The following is a 24024-nucleotide window of genomic DNA, read 5'->3' as shown; positions in this document are numbered from 1 at the left end:
ACAATGGGAGGAAGGCGGGCTGGAGAAGGGACCGGGGTCACGTGATCTTCCTGCGTTCTTTCCGCCCGCCATTTTACGTTGGGGTTCGCGGCGGCGCCATTAAAGCGGGAGAAGGAAGCACAGCAGCTAGGTCCGCCGCCCGGGGTACGAGCCCTTGCGGTCTTAGCCGGCAGGCGGAAGCGGGCAGCCGCGCGCGCCGGTCTCGTACTCGCCGCGGCTCCTCGGGCGCGGCAGCGTCATGTCGGAGCAGCAGTTCGGGGGGGACTCGGCGGCCGGAGCCGGAGGCGGCTCGGCGGAGCAGGCGGAGCAGCAGGAGGGGATGGCTGGGGCGGGCGGCGCGGAAGGGGGAGGCGGCGGCGGCGGAGGAGGAGGTGGTGGCGGCGGCGGCGCGGAGTCGGAAGGCGCCAAGATAGACGCGAGCAAGAACGAGGAGGACGAAGGGTGAGTAACGGCCGCTCTGGGCGGGGAGGCGGCTCCCGGCCTGTTCCCCCGTCCCCCGGCCGCGCGGTGGGGTTTCCCGCTGAGCTCCGCAGTGACAGCCCCGGCCCGGGGGCAGTTTGCGCGGGAGCCCTGTGTGCCAGTGGCGGGGCTGCCTGTCCCCGCCCCCGCCTGCCCGCAGCTCGGCGGCAGTAAAGCGCCTCGGGCCGCGTCGGGAGATGCCGCGCGATTGTCACCGCCCCTGCTCGGCAGGTTCCCTCGCAGAGCGGTGCAGGGAGGCAGCGGCTTAGTGCGTGTGCAAGCGGGAGAGGAGGCGGGCTGGGACGCTGTGGGCCGCCCTAGGAAAGTTCAATAACTGCGCTACTGACCAGTCAGACGGCTCCCAGCTCCCGCTCACTCAGGGGTTGCCCTGAGGCGAGTGCTCCCCATAACTTCACTTCCACGAGTTGCAGGATCGAGCCCCTAAGCCTTAACCCCATAGGCCCAGCAGGCTTTTTCCGCCCCGCAGCCGCTAAAGGCACTTAGACACACTTCTGTCTGAGGACTTTTTACTCTGGCAGATCACGCCTAAGATTGCTATCACTGAAAAGCTATCAGGCATACTTCTGGTTTCCAGTTTACTTTGTGCATTGACTGCATCAGTTACCGGCTAGTTCCGCTGTGAGCCGGGTTAGATAATGCAGTGCCGCTGTACCTGAGTCTTGTTGCAATTGTGGATGATACCGTAATAAGACTGACTAATCTCAGGTTGACAGTGTTTAAGTGACTGCTCAGGGTCCCCACCGTTAGGTACTGGCAGAATGGAATCCAGGAGTTCCTACTTAATGTGCTCTCTCAGCTAGTGTTGTGAACTATTGGTATTCCTCTAACCCAGTGGTTCTCAAACTTTTGTACTGGTGACCCCTTTCACATAGCAAATCTCTGTGTGCGGACCCCCCCCCCTTATAAATTGAAAACACTTTTTTAATGTATTTAACACTATTATAAATGCTGGAGGCAAAGCAGGGTTTAGGATGGAGGCTGACAGCTCATGACCCTCCCCCCATGTAATAATCTTGTGACCCCCTGAGGGGTCCTGACCCCCACTTTGAGAACCCTTGCTCTAACCTATCTTCCCCACACCTTCATGTTAGCTTATACTCTGCCAGGTAAACTACACTTGAGCCATCAACAGCTCCCAGTCTCCTTTTTCTGAAACCCCCTTCCCCTATCTCACCCAGCTCAAAATGTGGTATTTTCACATTTATTGCTGCCTTTAGCTTTAAAGGAGGTAATTATAGTATCTAGTGTGAAGTATACGTTGAATCCCTATTTTAGCGTTTTATGCTCTGCTTATCATTGTAGTTCCTTCTACGAAAAGTTAATAGCAACAGCAAAGTCTTTAGTGGACTTCATGGATTCTGACTCTTCTCAGGATAAAAACTCTGCCTGGAGTATTTTTGCTTTTGTTTTTAGGCTTTTATTCTCATTTTTTAGGAAACGGAAATGGCATCTTAACTTAGCCAATCTGTTGTCTGTCCTTCAGTTACATCTGTTTTTCATTGCTGCCTGAAATAAGAATTCACTGCTTTTTTCACTTGTAAGCCATACAGAGGCAACCCAGCAAAAGTTAAATGGATTATATTTCTCCTTGTGTCTCAACAGGAGTATTTGCTAAATTCTAATTGCACCATCTTTATTGTTGGTGATGGTACATAAGCCAAAAAGAACTTAGTTTTTATTTTGTTTTTAATTGATTTTACGGGGCTTGTAATATGGAACCTTACAATGCCATTAGCTATTTTTCAGAATAGAATTCCACTCCAAAATTTGTACTGTTCAGAACACTTAAGTTAAGAGTGTTCAAACCTATAGTTAAATCTAGATTTAGGGTCTGTGTGGATTGAGTGGTTGAGATTTGGTTGTGGTTAGGTAACACTTATTAAGTAACCATAACTCTTCCTAATCAAGACAAATCTTTAATCCATATTTAGGCTTGTAAATCAGTGGCCTATATTTCAGAACGGGGAGCCCGTTGCTGCTCTTGTTGGAGAGCATCTACTCAGTACTTCTGGAAAATCAGGCTGCTTCTGTTTAGGTACCTAACTGTAGATAGACATTGATGTTGGAAAAATTTAGCCAATGATTCTAGTTGGTGAACAAAAAATTAGTCTTTGGGAAGGTGATATAAACATTAAGAAACTAAACCATAACAGAAGTGCAAGATTTTTAGTTGTATTACCAAGTGTGATACTATGGCATGCGCATAATTTATTACTGAGATGCAGTCTTGAGCTGTGAACATCCATCTATAGCTTATTGATAGGGTACTCTGCAACTGCTGTTTTAGCTTGTTTTTCCCTGTAATGTTTTTGGCCCCTTTGCTGGTATCATTTTAATGGCTGCTCTGGGCTCTTGCTCATCTTCAAGTTGTTTAGACATTTAAACATCTGTGCTTGATAGCTAGATACAGTGATTACACTAAAGCTTATAAAAAGTATAAATAAGTTAAAATTGTAATCCTAACAAATGCTGAAAATTGAATTTTGATCAGTTACTGTATTGGTTGGTTGTTCTCTAGCAATTCAAACTCCTCCCCATGGCTTTCTGAAGCGGCAGCGCCACAGCGGGAAGAATGGTAAAACTTTACATTTATTTCTAAATGCTCAAGGGCTCTGATAGCAATAAATTGAAAAGCATTTTGGGGGGCACCTGTCTGGCTTGTGCCACTAACTGGCAACTTTTAATCCCCAGGACAAATTCCCGGTGGTTATTGCTTAAATATATAATAGGATATATGACCTGCGAAACTAAAATTTTGTATGTGCAGGGTCTAATGTATATAATGTATAAAAAATTGTGTTACTTAAATGGCTTGTGTTCTATGAGTATGTAACTACCAGTTAGTCAAACAAGATGCACTGTATTAGTGTTCCTTTATATTAATGGAGAAATATCTAAATATTGACTGAGTGTTGTTAAATGGATATAATGTCCTTCTGATTTTCATCCTAATGCATTTACATTTTTCATTTCCAAGTAAAATGAAGTGAGGTTTACTGAAAGTAAATCTTTTGTTTTAAATAGTAGAAAGTGTTGGATTATAAGAGCCATCCTCTTGGAAGAGGCAAAGATCTTACTGAATTTACTGTAACCAAAGGTTGTCTTAGATTGCTTATGTGAAAATATTCTTAGTAAAGTCAGCCCTTAAATCTTCAGAAGACAACTGCTAATGAGATGAGCAAATCTACCAATTTTTAACTAAAATTTCATTTTAAAGCTTGCGTTGAATTAGTAATATTTAGCATAATATAAGGTATGCTAAGTATCTCATTAAAGTTTACCTTTAACTAGTAATTGAAATTAAATGCATCCAAAGTACCTTTAAAGTAAACAGTTTAAGTATACCTTCCAGAAACGTTAAATATGCTGATCTTTTTAGATTAGGCACTGAGTACTCACCCTTCTGTTACCCTTCTTTCTGTTTCTGTACACAAGCAATAGAACAGGATTCATTGAAGCTTAGTCCTAAATATGTTTGTGATCTCCAGTACAGTCAAACTCTGCAGCAAGATACTTTTGTCTTAAGTACCCTTACTCTTAAGAATAGCCCCTCCCCTCCTGGGGGTGACATACCAGTCAAATGGTAGAGTAGAAGACAGGCCTGTTGGGTGAGGATAACTTCCCTATGGCAGATCTGTCTCCCGCCTTCTGCAAACAAGCTTGGAAGCCTCCTGATTTCCCTCCCTCCTTCCACAATGGCTTGACTGAGAGCAGGGAGAGAAATCAGAAAAAATATTTTTTCCCCTTTAAAAAAAAACAAACCAAAACCAAACTTCAAACACTTTGTTTGGCATTGGCAAAGTAAATATTTACATACAGTATCTTGCTGTTTTCCTTTGACTTAGTTTTGAATTTTATAACTTAAAAGTTCACAACTGTTATTTCTGCCATGTCCTTGCTGTCTAATGCACGCTCAGTTGAGGGTTGGGACTAGGTTGTGGATGAGGTTTTGTGGAGGGTCGTGATTTTCAGCCTAGACTTTAAGAGTAACTTTTCTGAATGGTGTCAGAATGTACTAGGTAATGCTTGCACTGTAACATTGCATTAATTCCCTCAGCCTCAGGATGTTGTTGATCTAGTCTCCCAGAACAGAGGAGGACCCAAGTACCAACAGTTTCTGCAGAATTTAAGCTTTCCTCTAAGCCAGTTCTACATATGGAAGGCTTTGTTGGTAAATGTATTCCAGTCCCTTACTTCCCCTGAGCAAAATTAGTTATAGGTCCAAAAGTTCAGTTTTGCCAGTGTAACCGTGTGTATATTAAGGGTTTTTGCCAGTATTGTTATGTGTGTCACTCGCAAATCAAATCTCTCACCACCATAGCTATTCTTGCAAAAGTTTGTAGTATAGATCTGGCCTCAGTTTTAAGCTCTTGCAGTTGTGACAGTAACCTTCCAAATGTCATCTGGTTGTAAACTGATGAAGTATTGTTTTACCAAGTCTGTAGGCACAATTAAAGGGAGCTTGTAAACTTCAAATTTTGAAATTCACTACATTCCCAAAATTTCACTTCCTGATAGAACTTCCTTTAAATAGTAAATAAAAATAAAACTTCAGAAGGGCTCTTCTGCTCCCCCATTTACACAGCTGCCTTTTTTCCAGCAGGGATACACAGAGGAGAAATTGTCCATAAACAAGTACTGTCAGATGCACCAAGTTATTTAATCAAAAAATGTGTGTTCTCTAACTTTTTTATATAAATTAAGCATTCCAAATAACTAGTAGGTTTAAAGATTTCCTGAGATTTTTTTCCTCAAGATGACTGTTCCTTTAACAAGAGTCATCAGTTCTGCTGATACTCAAAACCTTGTGTACAGCACTGAATCTCTCAAGTAGCATGTCCTCTTCACATTACTGCTTGGGCAAGATCAGAGCAAAAGCAGAGGCAAGCATTGTGTATATATTCGAATGGGAGAATGATCCAAGGGGAAAAGCTGGGGTTGGTGAAGTTAGAGTAGCAGAGACCAAACCTGCCACAGACACACCTTCTGTTGAGGTGGGAGTAGAGACCAAAAACTGATTTCCCTTCCAGCATCTTTAAATTTATAAGTCTCCACTAGTCAGAAGTGATTAATATTTAAAAAAGAAAAACCCACCTTCCAAGAAGAGGTCAGGAACAGTCCCTGGCAAAAATATAGCGTATACATCAGATTTCAGTGGGTGCTATGTATGTTGAAATATTTTGATTAAGGCTTGCTTACTCTTTGTCATGTGTAATTATGAAAACTTATATCTTCTTACCTATTTGCCTGTATATGTTAGACATCTTGGTTTGTAAACTTAGTGCCTCAGTGACTATGCTTTTCTTACCCTAGAGTTTTGGAGTTTGAGTATGTTCTGAATTATTTGGCTACTGATTGACGGTCATAAACTCAGCCTTTGATTGACAATCATAAACTCAGCCTTTAAAGGTAGACCCGTCACCGTCTCAGCTCTGTCTCGTCTTCCCCCCCTCGCTCTTTTTCCAGTTATTTACTCCATATTTTCTGCCTTTTTTTCCACTTCTGTACAGCTTTGAGTCTCCAATCCTAATATGGTTTCTGGGATCTCTTCTCTGTAAAGGTTTCATGACATTGTAACCTTTCTTCTGAGAGCTGGAAAGACATGGCTTCCTCTCTGCCCTGTAAATGCTGTTTGTGTGATCTGAAACTTTATGGGAGGGAGTGCTCAGTGGTTTGAGCATTGGCCTGCTAAACTCAGGGTTGTGAGTTCAAACCTCAAGGGGGCCATTTAGGGAACTGGGGTAAAAATCTGTCTGGGGATTGGTCCTGCTTTGGACAGGGGGTTTGGACTATATGACCTCCTGAGGTCCCTTCCAACTCTAATATTCTATGATTCTGTGATACATTCAACAGTGACTGGCTGCAGTGGTTCTCACCCATGTGAATTGGCTGGCCCCCAAAATCTTTGTTATAACTTTCTCATTTCAATTCATATTGAAAGTAAGCTCCTGAAGTCTAAATTCAGAGTATAGTCTTGGTTTGTAGTCAAGGTCTCTGAGCATGCCTCATGTTATCCACTGAACCACTACTGTGAGGGTGCATTACCTGGGAATTAGTGACTATGTAGGAAGAGGTGATGATCCAAGTTTCTACAGAGGATTGGTAACACCAAACCACAAGCTGATTACTAGGGCCCTACCAAATTCACAACCATGAAAAACATGTCATGGCCCGTGAAATCTGCTCTTTTGTGTGCTTTTACCCTATACTATACAGATTTCATGGGAAAGACCAGCGTTTCTCAGATTGGGGGGGTCCTCACCCAAAAGGGAGTTGCAGCAGAGTTGCAAGGTTATTTTAGGGGGGGGGCGTGGTATTGCTACCCTTACTTCTGCGCTGCTTTCAGAGCTGGGTGGCTGGAGAGCGGCGGCTGTTGGCCAGCTGCCCAGTTCTGAAGGCGGTGCCCTGCCAGCAGCAGCAGCACAGAACTAAGGGTAGCAATACCATGCCACCCTTACTTCTGCACTGCCTGATAGTGGCAGCTGCTGACTGAGGACCACACCATGCCATCCTTACTTCTGTGCTGCTGGTGGTACTGCCTTCAGAGCTGGGCTTCTGGCCAGCAGCCACTGCTCTCCACCACAATAACGTGACCACCCCACAACTCCTTTTTGGCTCAAGACCACTCCAATTACAACACTGAAATTTCAGATTTAAATAGCTAAATAATGAAATTTATTATTTTTAAAATCTTATGACCGTGAAATTGACCAAAATGGACTGTGCATTTGGTAGGGCCATACTGATTACATAGGAAATGCTCTGCACTGAGGAAACTATTGATACTGTCATTCTTCCTAAAGGTATTTTAGAGGGTTTTTTTTTGTTTTTTTTTAGGGAATTTGATTCTTTCTTGTTCATTGATCAGACATTGTCAGTTTGGCTTTATTCAGCATATCCAGAGAATTTGTGTTGTGTGCATTAGTGAGTTGGTTTGATACTGCATTTTTCTCTAGTAATTTGCCTAGGCAATGCCCTTCTGAAGAGATTCCACTTTTCCAGAGGCCATATTGTTAACATTGTTCATTGTTAAGGCTACGTTTATGTCATGGTGGTCATAGAAGTCAGGGAAGCTGTGATTTCCAGAAACCTCCATGACATTCTCTGCTTCAGCCTCAGAGGTTATTGGACTCTGGAGCTGGCAGCCAGCGGGGTCCTGGCAGGGTTCCAGCAACAGGCAATAGCCTCGTGCGTGCGCAAGGCGGGATGTGTTGGGCGAGTGGCTGGGGGTGTTCTGTTTTCTCTTTGGGAAATATGGTCACCCTGCAGCTCCCAGCTTCCATGGGTGGAGGGGGGGGGCCCCTGCAGTTTCCAGCTACCGTGGCCAGAGGGGGAACCCCACAGCTCCCAGCCACCATGGTGGTGGGAGAAACCAGGAAGCCACAACAGCGAAAGTTACAGACAGGTCACAGCTTTTGTGAATTGTTATTTATTGTCCGTGACATGTCTGTGGATTTTACTAAAAATAACTATGACAAAGTCTTAACTTTATTTATTGTATCTATAAAATATATTCCTGCAGTCTTTCATTGGCAGTGAAGGCTTTTCTGCCTCATTAATCTTATGAAATTGTTCCATTCTTACATTACTGCATCACAGGCTACTATATACATTACTGGCTACCTATATATACCCACCGTACATCAGGGTGGTTATATACAAAAGTCCATTCCATAGCTAGCATAAGGTCTTTTAAACTCTGTGGTGCTGTCTAATTCCACTCAACTTTAACATCTGGGTTTATAAAGGCCTCATTTCCCCCAGAGATGCTAAAGACCTTTAGCTCCCATTGACTTCAGTTGGTAGTGTGGGTACTCAGCATGTGTGTGTTTAAAAAAAATACCCCCCAAAAAACCCCCTGTTTATATTCTCTGGAACTTCAACATGCACGTTGCCACTTCTAAAACCCAATGTTGTGTAACTGAGAATTTTTACAAATACAAAATTTCCTGGACTTTGGCTGGTGGGAATAATGTACTTTTTTTAGATAAATCCTGTGAACCGTTCCAGTTGTATTCCTACCAGATACCACCTGTGAATCACCACAGTTAAGATCAGTTCAGGTGCTCAAGCTGGTTGTGGTGGTACTTCTCTCCCAGTTTGGCTGATAGAGCTAGTCTGGCTTTTGAGGCATATTGTAAAGTCTTTCTGCTTCCTCATACTTTTGAAGAGAAGGGACTCGATGGAGCAGGGCATGTGTGTTATGACACAACACAGACAGACATCTGGTCCTGCCACTAAATGCCTATTTTAAAAAAGAAAATTAATCATCTTTACAAAATTTGTTTTTCTTTTTAACACAGAGTTTTTACACCAAGGGAAAGGAGCCATAGCCCCCAAGAAGTCCTCTAGGGAATTTATTGTTGCTGTTGATTTTAAGTGGAAGATTTTTAGATACTACAGTGATGCGCAGCAGTATAAAATCCTATAATAGATGGCTGTTAGCACTTGAGTTGGAAGTTGGTTGATTTTGCTGGGTAGATTGATGTGAGCTCTTGCCTACCCAAATAACATTAGTGACTGGGATGGGTTGTACCAGCAGCATCAAGCTCATGTCATTAGTGGATTTTTCCCAAGGCTTCCCATATTTAATCTATTTTAAATAGAGCATTTCATACTGTGTATTTCTATGTCAATAATTCAATAACTTTTTATTACAAAATTAACATGTAATGCATAGCATAATTATCCATTCCAACACTTTTGAAAATCATTTTAATAACCAACTTAAACTGTTCTGAGTCCTTAAGATGGATCTCAAGTGAAATTCACTTTTAAATGAGTGTACACAGTTAAAATCTTTTAAATTCAAACAGCTAACTTTAATTTTGAAATAGCAGGATGGGGGGAGATATGTGTAGTGTTCATATGATATCCTATGTAGCCAAAGGGAATCCTCACAGTGGCAAAAATAAGGAAGATCTGGGTATTTTCACTGCTCATCAAACATAATATTTAAACACTGAGAGAAATACAAAAGCTCAGATTCTAGGGAATCCAGAAGTAAAACACTCCTTTGAAAGTGGGAAATTTAAAAACCCAAGTTGCTACTCTTTTATGAAAGAGTAAATGCCATGTTAACTTCAGTCTTCAATAGACATACACCTCTACCCCGATATAACGCTGTCCTCGGGAGCCGAAAAATCTTACTGCGTTATATCGAACTTGCTTTCATCCGCCGGAGTGCGCACCCCCCCTGACCCCCCCGAGCAGTGTTTTACCGCTTTATATCCGAATTTGTGTTATATCGGGTGACATTGTATCAGGGTAGAGGTGTACAGTGCATTTTGTCAAGTAGACAATCTTTTCTTACAACTTTTTAATGTTTAAACTAGAGCTGTCAATTAATTGCAGTTAACTCACGCGATTAATTGCAATTTTTTTAATCGCACTTATAACAATAGAATACCAATTGAAATTTATTAAATATTTTTGGATGTTTTTCTACCTTTTCAATATTGATTTCAATTAGAACACATAATACAAAGTGCACAGTGCTCACTTTATATTACTATTTCTGATTACAAATATGTACTATAAAAATGATCAAAGAAATAGTATTTTTCATTTCACCTCATACAAGTACTGAAGTGCAATCTCTTTATCCTGGAAGTGTAACTTACAAATGCAGATTTTTTTTTGGTTACATAACTGCACTCAAACAAAACAGTGTAAAACTTTAGAGCCTACAAATCCACTCCGTCCTACTTCTTATTCTGCCAATTGCTAAGACAGATACGTTTGTTTACATTGACAGGAGATACTGCTGCCTGCTTCTTATTTACAATAAGGTAATAGGTAATAATTGGAGATATACCAATCTCCAAGAACTGGAAGGGACCTCGAAAGGTCATCAAATCCAGCCCCCTGCCTTCTACTACCAATTTTTTTTGCCCCCCCTATCCTAAGTCTCTCCCTCATTGAACTTGAACTCTGGGTTTAGCAGGCCAATGCTCAAACCACTGAGCTATCCCTCCCCCCAATATCACCTGAAAGTGAGAACAGGTGTTCACATGGCACTTTTGTAGCCGGCGTTGCAAGGTATTTACATGCCAGATATGCTAAATATTTGTATGCCTCTTCATGTTTCGGCCACCATTCCAGAGGACATGCTTCCATGCTGATACTCATTTAAAAAAAAAAAAAGTCAATTAAATTCATGACTGTACTTGTTGGGGGAGGAGAACTGTATTTCTCTGCTGTTTTACCTGCATTTTGCATATATTTAATGTTATAGCAGTCTCAGATGATGACCCAGCACATATTCGTTTTAAGAACACTTTCACAGCGGATTTGACAAAATGCAAAGAAGGTACCGATGTGAGATTTCTAAAAATAGCCACAGCACTTGACCCTAGGTTTAAGAATCTGAAGTGCCATCCAAAATCTGGGAGGGACGAGGTGTGGAGCATGCTTTTAGAAGTCTTAAAAAAGCAACACTCTGATGCGGAAACTGCAGAACCCAAACCACCAAAAAAATAGAATCAACCTGCTGGTGGCATCTGACTCAGATGATGAAAATGAACATGCATCAGTCCGCACTGCTTTGGATCATTATCAAGCAGAACTCATCAGCATGAAAGCATGTCCTCTGGAATTGTGGTTGAAGCATGAAGGGACATATGAATCTTTAACGCATCTGGCACGTAAATATCTTGCAACACCAGCTACAACAGTTCCATGCGAATGTGTGTTCTCACTTTCAGATGACATAGTAAACAAGAAGTGGGCAGCATTATCTCCTGCAAATTGTAAACAGTCTTGTTTGTCTGAGTGATTGGCTGACCAAGAAGTAGGACTTGAGTGGACTAGTAGGCTCTAAAGTTTTACATTGTTTTATTTTTGAATGCAGTTTTTTGTACATCATTCTACATTTATAAATTCAACTTTCATGATAACGAGATTACACTACAGTACTTGTATGAGGTGAATTGAAAAATACAATGTTTTTGTTTTTTACAGGGCAAATATTTTTTATAAAAAATAAATATAAAGTGAGCACTGTACACTTTGTGTTCTGTGTTGTAATTGAAATTAATATATTTGAAAATGTAGTAAACATCCACAAATATTTAAAATAAATGGTGGTATATTGTTTAACCGTGTGACTAATCATGATTAATCACGCGGTTAAACAAATTAATCACAATTAATTTAACTGCTTGACAACCCTAGTTTAAAGATATTACAGTAGGTTAGAGTACTTCAACATCTTTTAAGAGCCAAAAATGCTGGCCACGCTAATGGCCTATCTTAATCTAAACAGTATTGCTATGCTTATTTTATGGAAGTAGACATAGAATGTTTGATTTGTACTGTAAGTTTTCCAGTTATTTAACCTTTTTCATGGGCATAATGATATGAGGGAAGGTTTTGGTAAGTTTGCATTGCTATAATTTGCTCATTTGAGTCCTGTAAACGTGTCTTCTTTTTCTTTCCTTGCTTCACGCAGCAAAAAGTTACCCAAATAGTTTGTTGGGAAGTCTTATTCCCCAACATGCCATAGATATATAACCCTAAGCCTTTTCTTTTTGTTATAAAAACCTTGAAAACTTGAAGAAATTATCCTGTAAATGTACCCTCCTAAATCAGTGCTACTCAGACTGAGGCTTGTGAGCTGCAAGTGGCTCTTTAATGTGTCTTCTGAGGCTCTTTGCAGCACATGATATTAAAACACTGGGTGATTTGATTATTAACCAATAAGGATGCTTTTACTATGTTATTAACCAGTTATAGTTGATAAAATAATTTTGCAGTGAGAATAATATATATAAAAATGGAAAATAGAGAGTTTACACTACTGGGACTGTTTTAGGTAATGTTGGTTGCTAATTGACTCCTGAGCCACTGAAGTCTGAATATCGGTGTTTTAAAGCATCTCTGAAGCGTAGAGCACTTCTTAGTGTCTGTCACCACTAATGTGGTGGTGCAACACTCAGTTGCCCAACTATTCGCTTCATATTTGTCTTGAAAGCGCTAATCCTGGGAAGGACTTCTAGTACTCTGCGGTAGAGAGCAAAGGCTATTGGAATAATATGTGAATGGATGGAGAGGAGTGGGTCTGCTGGGGATTAATTCAGAATGTGTTATTTGGTTGTTGGAGGAGGGGGAATATGTTGTAGTCGCTGGTGTTACGCATGTAACATCTGTAGGCTGAAGCCACTCTGTGTCCACTGCAATTGCATAAGGATTAGATAAATCTGTCAAAAGTCTATGCATTCCTAAGGCCATGACTAACTTGGCAAGACCTGGAAGGGAATAGCCTTGATGGTCTGATCTGTATGAGCAGCTTTGATTTTAAAAGGTCGTCTGGCATATAGTGATGTGACATAACTCATGCTATATATGTGCTGGTATATATTTTTTAAAGTGACTTTCTCCACGTGTGTAACATAGAGGAGTTTGGATTTATCTTGTGTGCAGAGGAACATTCTAGGGCAGGGGTGGGCAAACTTTTTGGCCCGAGGGCCACATCTGGGTGGGGAAATTGCATGCAAGGCCATGAGTGTAAGGCTGGGGCAGGGGGTTGGGGTGTGGGAGGGAGTGCAGTGTGCGGGAGGAGGTACAGTGTGCAGGAAGGGGATCAGAGCAGCGGGTTGGGGCTCAGGAGACGGTGCAGAGTGCAGCGGGGGCTGTGGGGAGGGGGTTGGGGTGTGGAGTACTGGAGGGGTTCAGAGGGCTCTGTGCGCTACCCTCCCCTGCAGGTACCTCCCTTGAAGCTCCCATTTGCTGCAGTTCCCTGTTCCTGGCCAGTGGGAGCTGTGGGGGAGTGCTTGGAGGCAAGGGCAGCGCACTGAGCCCTCTGCCCCTCCTTCCCCAAGGGCCGCAGGGATGTGATGCCAGCCACTTCCAGCAGTGACACAGGGCCGGCAATCCAAAGCCCTGTTGGGCTGGATCTGGCCCGCGGGCCGTAGTTTGCCCGCCCCTGTTCTAGGGATTTCTAGAATGAATACCAACTTGTGGAAGTACATTTTAGTTGAGGCAATGAAGAGAACTGGGTCTTGTAGGAAATGTCTTAGCAGATCTGGCTGGATCTTGTTTTCTCTTGTGATTTTTGGAGCCAAAATAAAGCAAAATTATTTTAAAATGATTCTTCACTTGAATGGGTACAAATAACATTTGTCTAATAGCTTTAGGAAAGATTCCATTCACAATTTCACTTGGTTAATTTAAGTTGACACACATAATAAAATGTTCCCTTTTTGAAGAGGTAAGATGTTTGGCCTTTTCACCCCTTATTTCCCAACTCTTTGCATTGGGAGAGTGACTTGATTCCAAACTATCTAGTGTACCACCATGTTTACAATTAAAATGAAAATCAAATTTAGATGAGCCTACCCACGTTACGTTGCATGACCAGTGTGATTGGGAAAACAATGGATTTACAACTTGTTTGGGCACTCATTTTGGAAAAAATACATGGCCTCATCAGTATATAATTTTATAAATTTAGTATTGGTCTTGGTCTGAGCACGTAACTTTGCAGTCCTGTCCCAATACTACTTACTTCCCTTCTGTGTGAGTAGAGTAATTTGTCCCCAACCTGGTAGAGTGTTTGTCTAGGAACTTAAGTAGTGGCAAACCAGACATAGTTGTGCCTGTCCAGCCCAGACTGGCATATACGGCTCAGTGGGTAATCTGCACTTACTTTGTGCATTTATTTTGAAAAGTAACTATGGAATAATGACAACTTAATCAACATTTGATCCCCTGTGAGGCTGAGTGAGTGCAATTGAGAACAGAATGTGGTTCGAAGGATCTTTAGTGGTGGTGATCTGAAGTAGGAAGAATCCTCCTTGTCTTCTCAGCCCCCACATTGAGTTTTGTAGGGCTGGCAGCTTAATAAGTCTTATTTGTAAACTAAATAAATGACAGACGCAAATATGGAACTCAAAATGTTACTTTTACATAGATTTTTCAGGGTATATTTGCACTTTTAGCAAATTTGTCCAGGACCACTTTCTGAAATGTAGAAGGATGATCAGATGTATAAAGGGGTATTGCTGATAGTATCCTACCAAAGTTCCCTAATTTGAAAAATGAGCTCTTGGGGGGGGGGAATCCTGTATGTCAAATTTTAGAACAGATATTAACAAATTAATAATCTTATCTTTACAGGAAAATGTTCATTGGAGGCCTTAGCTGGGACACTACAAAGAAAGATCTGAAGGACTACTTTTCCAAATTTGGTGAAGTCGTAGACTGCACTCTGAAGTTAGATCCTATCACAGGGCGATCAAGGGGTTTTGGCTTTGTACTTTTTAAAGAGTCTGAGAGTGTAGATAAGGTAGTGTTATTCTCTAATCTAATTAATTCATTTAACCTTTAAATGAACAGTAAAGAAACTCAGTAATAAGGCTCGTGTGTGCATCTTGTCTACATGATCTATTAAAAAAGATACAGCTTTGAGAAGCAATATTTTTCCAGAGGCTGCTTTTTTTAAATGATTTTACTTCAACCATCTAGCTGACCTGTCCAACTCATTGGCAGTGAACAGCATTTCTTGAAGCATGGTCTCATGTCCTTCATGGCAAGGAAATCGCTCTCAGCATGTCAGGCCTTAGTCCTTGTGCACACTACAGTGGTAGGTAGATGTAATCTGCTTTACATCAACCTAGCTATGGAAGTGTCTTCACTTACATTTGGTGCCCACTGACCTAAGTGCCTCTCAACGCCGATTTAGTAACACCACCTCCCCGAGCAGTGTAGAGTCATAGTCATTGTAATTAAGTTGATGCAGTGTCAGTGTAGACACTGCATTGCTTACCTCAACTGTTACTGGCTTTCAGGAGCCATCCCACAATGCCCTACGCTGACAATAGAATTGTTACAACACTCCTGGTGAGGGGACACACTGCTGACACAAGGAGCCAGGTGCGCGCACGCACAAGCGATTTAAAAAACAGCAGTTGCTGTATGCCAACGTAAGTTAGGTTGACATTTTGTAGTGTAGACAAGACCTCAGACATTACAGTATTAAATGCTGTCGAAAAAACCTTAGCTATCCATAGGGCCCTTCATTTCTGGTTTTTATCAAAAAATTCCTGGATTTAACAAAAGCTATTTGGTTTATACACCTCTACCTTGATATAACACTGTCCTTGGGAGCCAAAAAATCTTACTGCGTTATGTGGAACTTGCTTTGATCTGCCGGAGCGCACAGCCCGCGCCCGCCCCCCCAGCGCTGCTTTACCGTGTTGTATCCGAATTCATGTTATATCAGGGTAGAGGTGTACTAATTTTCGCCTGAATATTGGATCATTCAAGTACCTGAAGATACAACTGTTAAGAAACTCCAATACATTGTTAGGTAGATGTGTTTGTTGTTAATAAATTAAAAAGACAAGGTGAGTGAGGTAACATCTTTTATTTGGCCAACTTCTGTTGCTGAAAGACAAGTTTTTGAGCTTCTCTGTCTATTGACACTTCTCTCTTAATATCTTGGGACTAACGTGGCTACAACAACACCGCAGATGATAATAAATTAGTCTAAGTCTAAATGCGAGGCTCTGTTAAAGCAATGTAATGTAATGTTGTGAAAAATATACGCACATGCGTATGTACTATTAATGCACTGTTCCTCAAATAAACCACAGTTTTATACTGTGTTTGCACTCTTTCAGTACTCTTACTTTTCTCTATTTGTTGCCTGCCTGGTCCCACAATGTTTACCCTCAAATTTACCCAGAAAATGGAAGTCAACTTTTTGCACCAATTTTCACCCATTTTTATTTTTTGTAATAAAACTGATCGAGTTCTGGGAAATTTTTAACAATATAAAAAACAAAGGGCCTTGGATATCCAGTAATGTGGAACCGTGTGCTCAGCAAGAATATTGGCACTTACATGGTCTAAACAGATCCAGATGGCAGTTCGCAAACTGTAAAGGTAGAAGAAAGTGGTTTGATCTTTTTCAAACTTCCTTTTAGGGTGCCTTCTTTGAATACTGTGTCCTTAACTTGCTTTTATGGCACTCGGCTCCAAAGTGATAAGTGCTTAGATTAAGAGTTTGGGGAGGAAACACATAGTCATTGTATATTGGCCAATATTGCAGACCTGTTACTTGGTTATGCACTTGTAAAAGTGCTCAGTTTATGCCCATCTTTAGTTAATGCTGTGTCTTTAGCATTACACTTCACCAAAAACTGCAGTAAAGTATTTAGTTAGTTTGAAAAGTCAAAATGTTAACTTCAAATTTTGTAGGTCATGGACCAAAAAGAACATAAACTGAATGGAAAAGTGATTGATCCAAAAAGAGCTAAAGCCATGAAAACAAAAGAACCTGTTAAAAAGATTTTTGTTGGTGGACTATCTCCAGATACGCCTGAGGAGAAAATAAGGGAGTATTTTGGAGGTTTTGGTGAGGTATGTGACAAAAGCTATTTAATCCATTTTCATGTTGAGTAGCTTCTGACGTTGAAACATTCTAATTTTGACAGTGGTACTGCTTTAAAACATTTTTTTAAAATGTTGAGGCTTAACATCACTTGCCTGGCCAGTGTATACTCTAGACCTAACTACAGAGTGTTTGAAACTTTTTAGACTAAGTGGGAATCTAATCTTGGTTTCTAAAGCAGTTCAGATTTGCCTTGAAAATGTTGTTCACCCAGTGGGCTAAGACCTTTTTTTTGAAAGGGGAGTAAAATACTTCTGCTTTATTTTCTAACTTTATCTTCATGGTAAATGTAGGCAAAAGTATCTTTTGTGCTTGTGAACCTCCATAAATTCTATAAAGCTGGCTTAAATGGCTGCCTATTCCCCACTGACCTGGCGAATTCTGCTAACATGAACCTTTCAGCCCACGTCAACACAACAGTCAAGAAACCTGGTCACCAACTAGTTGTGCTCTACCCTGATTACAAATGTAGTTCCACTTTGTAATGTAGTGTGGACTTTAACTGGTCTGTGTTAAATTGGAACCTACTTTGTAACTTGGGTAAGGAGATATGTTGGACACTTCCTTACTTACATTGGGTATATTTGCAGTCAAGTTCTTAAACTCAAGATCTAAAATTGTTCTTGTAACATGGTTTTAGTGCCAGGATTGGTAATATAGGTGCCATGAAACTGGAACTACATCTCCTGGAAATTAGAAATACTTGACTGAAAAATACTGTGAAACAAATCATGCTGATGTAATTATTGAAGACTCTTTAAACGTGTAACTTAACTTTGAATGTGAACTTGAAATATATAGGTATATATTACTTTCACTTTCCGTGTATGGTGAGAGCAAAATGCCTGTGCATGGAAACTTGGTACCTGGATATATCGGTTAAATAAGTTCAGTTAACTAATATGAGCTATGCAGATGTAACTTTGTGATTATCTGATTTTAAACAAAGTATGGAGGGTTGTTTGGTAAGAATGACATTGAAATATGCTAACTTGTTTTCACCAGGTGGAATCTATAGAGCTTCCCATGGACAACAAAACCAACAAAAGGCGTGGATTCTGCTTTATTACTTTCAAGGATGAGGAACCAGTGAAGAAAATAATGGAAAAAAAATACCACAACGTCGGTCTTAGTAAAGTATGTTAAAGTCTTACTAGAGGAATTTTAAATTGCTTGTTGTAACAGAGCAAATAATTTCCTGTGTGTGGAATACATTAAGAGCTGCCTCCATTTTATTTGTGATAGTATCCTGGACATGTATGGTCTAGCTATACAAAGTATTTAGCTCATCAGTGTTTGTATTATATAAGCACCAAGTGTGTCTAGATTTTTTTTTTTGATGCATGTTGGGAACCATTGTTCATGTCCTCCTCTGGAACAGAGGCTCTGGGCCCTATGCCAGTCTTGCTTCCAGCAAGTTTGTGGTCTTAGACACTTTATTATCCTTTTCATTCAGCACACTCACTTATCCCCAAAACCCTGAATTCCCACTGGTAGGGCTCAGTGCACCAACCTCTCCTCTCCTCTCCCTTCTCTTCTCCTGGTGAGACTTACCCCTCATCTCCTTCAGGGCCCACCAGAGCCTCCTTTAAGAACCTTGGAATCTCTCCCTTCCACAGCCTTCTCTGCCCTCTTCTACCACATATACTTTATCTATAATTTTGGAATGGATTGTTTCTTTGACTCAGTATCATACTTGCATCCTGGTTTAACTGTTCAACCACTTGGAAATGCTTTCTTGTTAGTAAAATACTTAAGTGGAGTATAAGCCAGTGAAAATTGTCTTAAACTGGTACTAAAGCAAAATAGAAACATGCTTACTAGCAGATCCTGGACTATATAGTTCAGAAATTGCATCACTTGTGTAAGTATGGCCAATAGCAAAAATAATGTAAAAATTAAAGCTTAAGTTTTGCATGATTGTTTGTTTATATACTGACAGCTGAGTTGAGCTTTCAAAATGTAACTGAGTAAAACTACTGATGCTTTCATAATTCAAATCTGGTCCAAACTTTCTAAGGCTATACAATCTGTAAACCAGAGGAAAAACTGAAGGATGGAAATAAAATTTAATCTAAACAATTCCTTTAAGAATTGGTGTCTATGCCAGAAGTGATGAAACACTGAATTTTCACACACTATGAACTAGAGTAGGTAACTGTTTAGGTTGAAGTTTTGTTTTTCATAAGTCTCCAGTGTGACTATTTTTGTATTCTACGTTCATCTCTTAACTAAAGTACTGACTTACAATCAGTTGGCTATAAATTACTTTAAAGACTGCTTTTTTCCCAATTAGGTTTGATTTTAACTTTTGGTCTTCTAGTGTGAAATAAAAGTAGCCATGTCAAAGGAACAGTATCAGCAGCAACAGCAATGGGGAAGTAGAGGAGGATTTGTTGGGAGAGCCCGTGGAAGAGGTGGTGGTAAGTTTGTACTTACCTTTCTAAAATTAGTAAAAAGTTATCTATATTCTTTCAGTATTCTGATTTTTTGGCAATGTACTACTGTGCTTCAGGCCCCAGTCAAAACTGGAACCAGGGATATAGCAACTACTGGAATCAGGGATATGGCAACTATGGCTACAACAGCCCAGGGTACGGTGGCTATGGAGGATATGACTACACTGGTTACAACAACTACTATGGATATGGTGACTATAGCAGTAAGTACTGAGCTTTGTATATAAAGTGTTATCTGACTTCTGTTTTAAATTTGTACAGTGAGAAGGGATATCAGATGACTTAAAGTGCCCTACACAGGTATTTTAAATCATGTTTAGTGTTTAATCTCTTGGAAGCCGGAATCAAAAATATATCCATACTTGTGCTCACTCCCCTGATCTCATAGAAACCTGTTTTTTGGCTTGATCTTGAGTTTCTGACATTTAGTACTCATGACAGCAGTTGACCATGTGTGTTGCTGGTATGCACATGGGATATGCAGGTTTTTTCAGTGACTGTCCTTCATTTTGACGGCTTCTGTACATTCCCTCTTCTGTTATATGCCACTGCTGGTGTTGAACTGTAAAACGCCTTGAAAAGCTGTGCGCACTGGAAGATTCACAAGAGAGCTCGTTGTATTTTATAGGGAGTGCAACCTCCGAATTGCCTTTGATTATCTGTCACCACAGAGAGCAAATGGAACTTGCTTTTGTGTCCTCACACTAAATCTTCACTTAACCTACCCTCAATCTTTCTTTACTAGCTTTTAGTGTGGTATAGGTTAGTTCAGTGTAGATGACCCTTTCCTTAGCCTTTGTTGTGACTGTGTTGGGCCCTAATCCCTGAAGGGGCTTTAAGATTTTTACCCACTTTTGGTGCCTCCTGTGCCTGGGTGAAACCCATTTGGTAAAGCCAGAGTATGGTCTGTTGCACATTCATTTCATGCACCAGATGTGGGAGACGTGAGGTTCCAAGCTCATCTGGCTTCTCACTGCCCTACAGCCTGATATCTTGATGGGCCCATGAAGGCTACCAAGACCAGCCTCTGTGCTGAGATCCTCTGACATTGGAGCCAAGATGTTGGACTCAAGATGCACTGTGTCACTCCAGCCTTAATGACACGTTCTACCATAGATTCAAGGTTATAATTTCCTCTGCTCTACTGGGAGCAGATCCCTCATTTGGCATTGAATACATCCAAAGTGGCACTGAAGACAAGATCAGTGCCTTCTACCAAGACCTCAATAGCCTTGTCACTAACTCAGGAGGTGTCAGCCTCAGTACGTGTTCCATGCTTGGCACTATTGCCAAGATAGTTTATCTTTTTTTGTACTGTGACCCATGAGTCGCTTGAAGATTGTTGAGCGCCACTTTCACCTCTTCTGCACACTTCTCTGGAGCTAGATGTTCCAGCATCAGTTAACTTGGACTCCTTGCAGTTTAAGTCCCCATAACTGCTGCCATCTTAGTGGAATGGGGTCCACTTGTTGACATTACTAGCCAGCTTAATGCTTGCTTTCCCGCAAAAGAACAAGTGGGTATAAACTGGCCATCAATAAGTTTAGGCTTGTAATTAGACAAAGGTTTCTAACCATCAGAAAAGTGAAGTTCAGAGTTTTTTTTAGCCTGCTTTTTTGACATCCATTGTCCTTATTCTGCTGTGCTCACTTCTTCCATTTCTTAGAATTGTGAAATCTGTCATTTCATCATCACTTTCACCCAAGTTGCCTTCCACCTTCAGATTTGCAACCAATTCCTCCTTGTAGGTCACAATCCAAGTCTAAAATGGCTGTTTCCCCGGTTACTGCCTCTACTTTCTGAAACAAAAAAGTTTTCCCCAATAGATTGCAAAAACTTACTGGAAATTTTGTGGTTTGCGGTATTTTTCAATAAATGTCTGAGTAGCTAGTCTCCCATTACTAGCAGGTGTGTTTTGGATATTTCTGTTCTTGAAATGCCTAATCCACCTCCCCTTCCTAATTTGATCCCTATTTCCTTTTCCCACCCCCTTTATTTTTACCCAGAGACTTCCATTGGTCTGCCTCTAACCTCCTGCACCTCACAACAAGTGTATATGTTCTGATGTGTAATGCAATACCTCCTCCCTTTTCCCCTGTTTGTTCTTCTTGAACAATCTATAGCCCTCAATAGCAGTATTCCAGTCATGAGATTTATCCCCCAAGCCTCTGATGCCTGTTGAGTAATTTAGCTTATGTACTAATACCTGTACTTGCATTTGTGTATAGATATCTATACAATGAGCAGATTCTCCCACTGATTTCCCTCTTGTTGTTCCTGTGATTCTATTGTAATTTTCTGTGTCTTCTCCCCACTTTTCCTCCCCATCATCTAACCCTCTGTCAAAGTTGCCTTTCTTAACCTTACCTGTGGGCTTTTGTCATCTGCCTCTTCTGTATTTAAGGACAAACCCTACAGTCTCCAGGTTCCTTAAGGGCATGGTGAATGCATTCATCCCTTCTTCCCTCCCCCCATTAGGGAGTCTCTGCCCTCATGGAACTTAAATCTTTTCCTAATGAAGCTAATAGGCCTTCCTTGTGGGCCTTTTGCTCAAGCCCAGTGGTTCTCAAACTTTTGTACTGGTGATCCCTTTCACATAGCAAGCCTCTGACACCCCCGTCCCCACCCCCCAGTATAAATTAAAAACACTTCATTATATATTTGACACCATTATAAATGCTGGAGGCAATGCGGGGTTTGGGGTGGAGTCTGACAGCTTGTGACCCCCATGTAATAACCTCATGACCCCCTGAGGTTCCCGACCCCCAGTTTGAGAGCCCCCTCAAGCCTCTCTCAAGCATCTATCCATCTAAACTACTTTCTTGATAGCAAATATGTCTGCTTAGTGTTTTGGTGGCTGCGCCACCTTGTACTGTGGTCAGCTAGGCCCCATCCCAGCTTCATGCCTTGGGTCTCTGATTTCCATCTCTCTCAATGCATATCCCTCCTGGCAGTCTTGTTGAGACATCATTTCCGTCCAGGGGAGGCGTGGCCTAGATGCAGAAAGGGTGATCTGCTTTTACCTGGAAAACTCTAAGCTCTTAACCTATTTGATTTTTTTCTAAGATGTCGGGGGAGATGCCAGGGACCATCACCAGCCAGACTTTCACACTGGATTAGGAGCTGTAGAAAACATTGCTGCATCTTAGCTAGGAAGTTAATGTTTCCTGATTTAAAAACCCATGCCATGATAGCCACTGTAATATCAGTGCTAGCCCTTAGACGTGCTCCCCTAGTGGAGATTTGCAAAGTGGAGTTTGGTGGACGCTTCCACTAGGTTCTGCTCCTAAGGCCTGGGCTACACTAGCAGGGGGGTTCGAACTAAGATACGCAACTTCAGCTACGCTATTTGCGTAGCTGAAGTTGAAGTACCTTAGTTGGACTTATCTGGCCGTCCTCACGGCGGCAAGCCGACTGCCGCAGGGTCCCTGTCGACTGCACTTACTCCTCCTGCCGAGGTGGAGTATGGGCGTTGATTAGCGGATTGATTTATCGCGTCCAGATGAGACGCGATAAATCGCTCTCCGATACATCAAACACTACCTGCCGATCCGGCGGGTAGTATAGGAATACCCTTAGAGTTAGCATTATGCTGTGATGCCCAGTTTGGGATAGCAGTGCTACAGAACATTTAGCTTAGAACTCCTTGACCACTGTTCTCCTGGTACAGTACTTCTTTCTAATCCCACAAGTGGGGAATGTGCACAGGTCCTACAAGGAGAGAGAGAGAGAGAGGAAACTTTCTAGTAACTGTTCTTTGAGAGTTCTCTGTGCATTCACGCTACCTGCTGCCTTTCCCTCTGCCTCAGAGTTCTGTGTAACTTCAGAACTGTGTCCTTTAAGAGAAGAAACTGAAGTGGTGCACTTCTCTAGAGTTAGGGTGACAGCTGTCACTGACCTGAGATCTCGTGTTATCCCCTCAGTAGACACTGCTTTTCAAGGCAGTTCCACAACTCAGTGTCATAGGTGCCATATCCCACAAGTGTGAATGCATAGTGGTGATTCTTGAATAGCAGTTACTGGTAAGTAACTTCTCTGTCCTATCAAAGATCTTAAAGAATGATTTTGGGTGGGTGTTCATTGATCCCTTTATTCCACGAAGGTTGCATTCTAGCATTGTCCTGCTTAATGTTTAGCGCACACAACTGCTAGATGAGTGACTATGTGGATGACCTGCCTTTGGCTTGTATCAAATCTTAGGTCTGTGGGAGTGAGCTACTTTCCCATTTCTGGCTGTGATAGGAAATGGGAGAAGAAGCTGTGCCTGAAGTTCAGAGCAAAAAAAAAAACTTCTGATCCTGGCCAAGGGAAGCAATTTAAATAGAAGCTTGACTGCTTCATTGGTGTGTTGCTCCCTACTGAAAATGTTTGTAGTAAGCTTCTCGGCCTTCTGGCTGGGAAAGCATTATCTAAATTGCACTATAAGGTGGATAGAGCTGGCTACATTGTCGGGCTCAACAGGTAGTGATCAAGTGCAGAGTCCTGCATTTAGGATGGAAGAATCCTATGCACTGCTTCAGACTAGGGACTGAGTGGCTAGGCAGCAGTTCTGCAGAAAAGGACCTAGGGCAGGGGTGGGCAAACTACAGCCCACATCTTGCTCACAGGATCATCCTGGCCGGCCCTCAAGCTCTTGGCCTGGGAGGCTAGCCCCCGGCCCCTCTCCTACTGTCCCCTCTCCCCCACAGC

At 41.7% G+C, this 24024-nt stretch overlaps 1 protein-coding gene across 3 annotated transcripts in view; it reads left to right on the top strand.

The window, feature by feature from the left end:
- The first annotated feature begins 42 nt into the window (after positions 1-42).
- The window catches only part of HNRNPD (heterogeneous nuclear ribonucleoprotein D), a 27084-nt gene continuing 3102 nt past the window's right edge, over positions 43-24024 (top strand). For 2 of the 3 annotated variants that reach the window (XR_005599062.1, XM_039540272.1), the window contains exons 1-7: positions 43-441; positions 2999-3055; positions 14599-14767; positions 16684-16845; positions 17882-18013; positions 19200-19299; positions 19392-19538. Coding sequence is in view for 2 of the 3 variants with exons in the window: in XM_039540272.1 (XP_039396206.1) it covers positions 239-441; positions 2999-3055; positions 14599-14767; positions 16684-16845; positions 17882-18013; positions 19200-19299; positions 19392-19538 (970 nt within the window). In the remaining variant the exon portion in view is untranslated. The remainder of the gene's footprint in view (positions 442-2998; positions 3056-14598; positions 14768-16683; positions 16846-17881; positions 18014-19199; positions 19300-19391; positions 19539-24024) is intronic. The other variant, XM_039540273.1, reaches the window with a different exon arrangement.

Source organism: Mauremys reevesii, linkage group 5 (genome assembly GCF_016161935.1).
Source record: "Mauremys reevesii isolate NIE-2019 linkage group 5, ASM1616193v1, whole genome shotgun sequence".
NCBI lineage: Eukaryota > Metazoa > Chordata > Testudines > Geoemydidae > Mauremys > Mauremys reevesii.
Note: the sequence above shows the minus strand (reverse complement) of the source record. Positions and strands in the feature narration are given on the sequence as shown.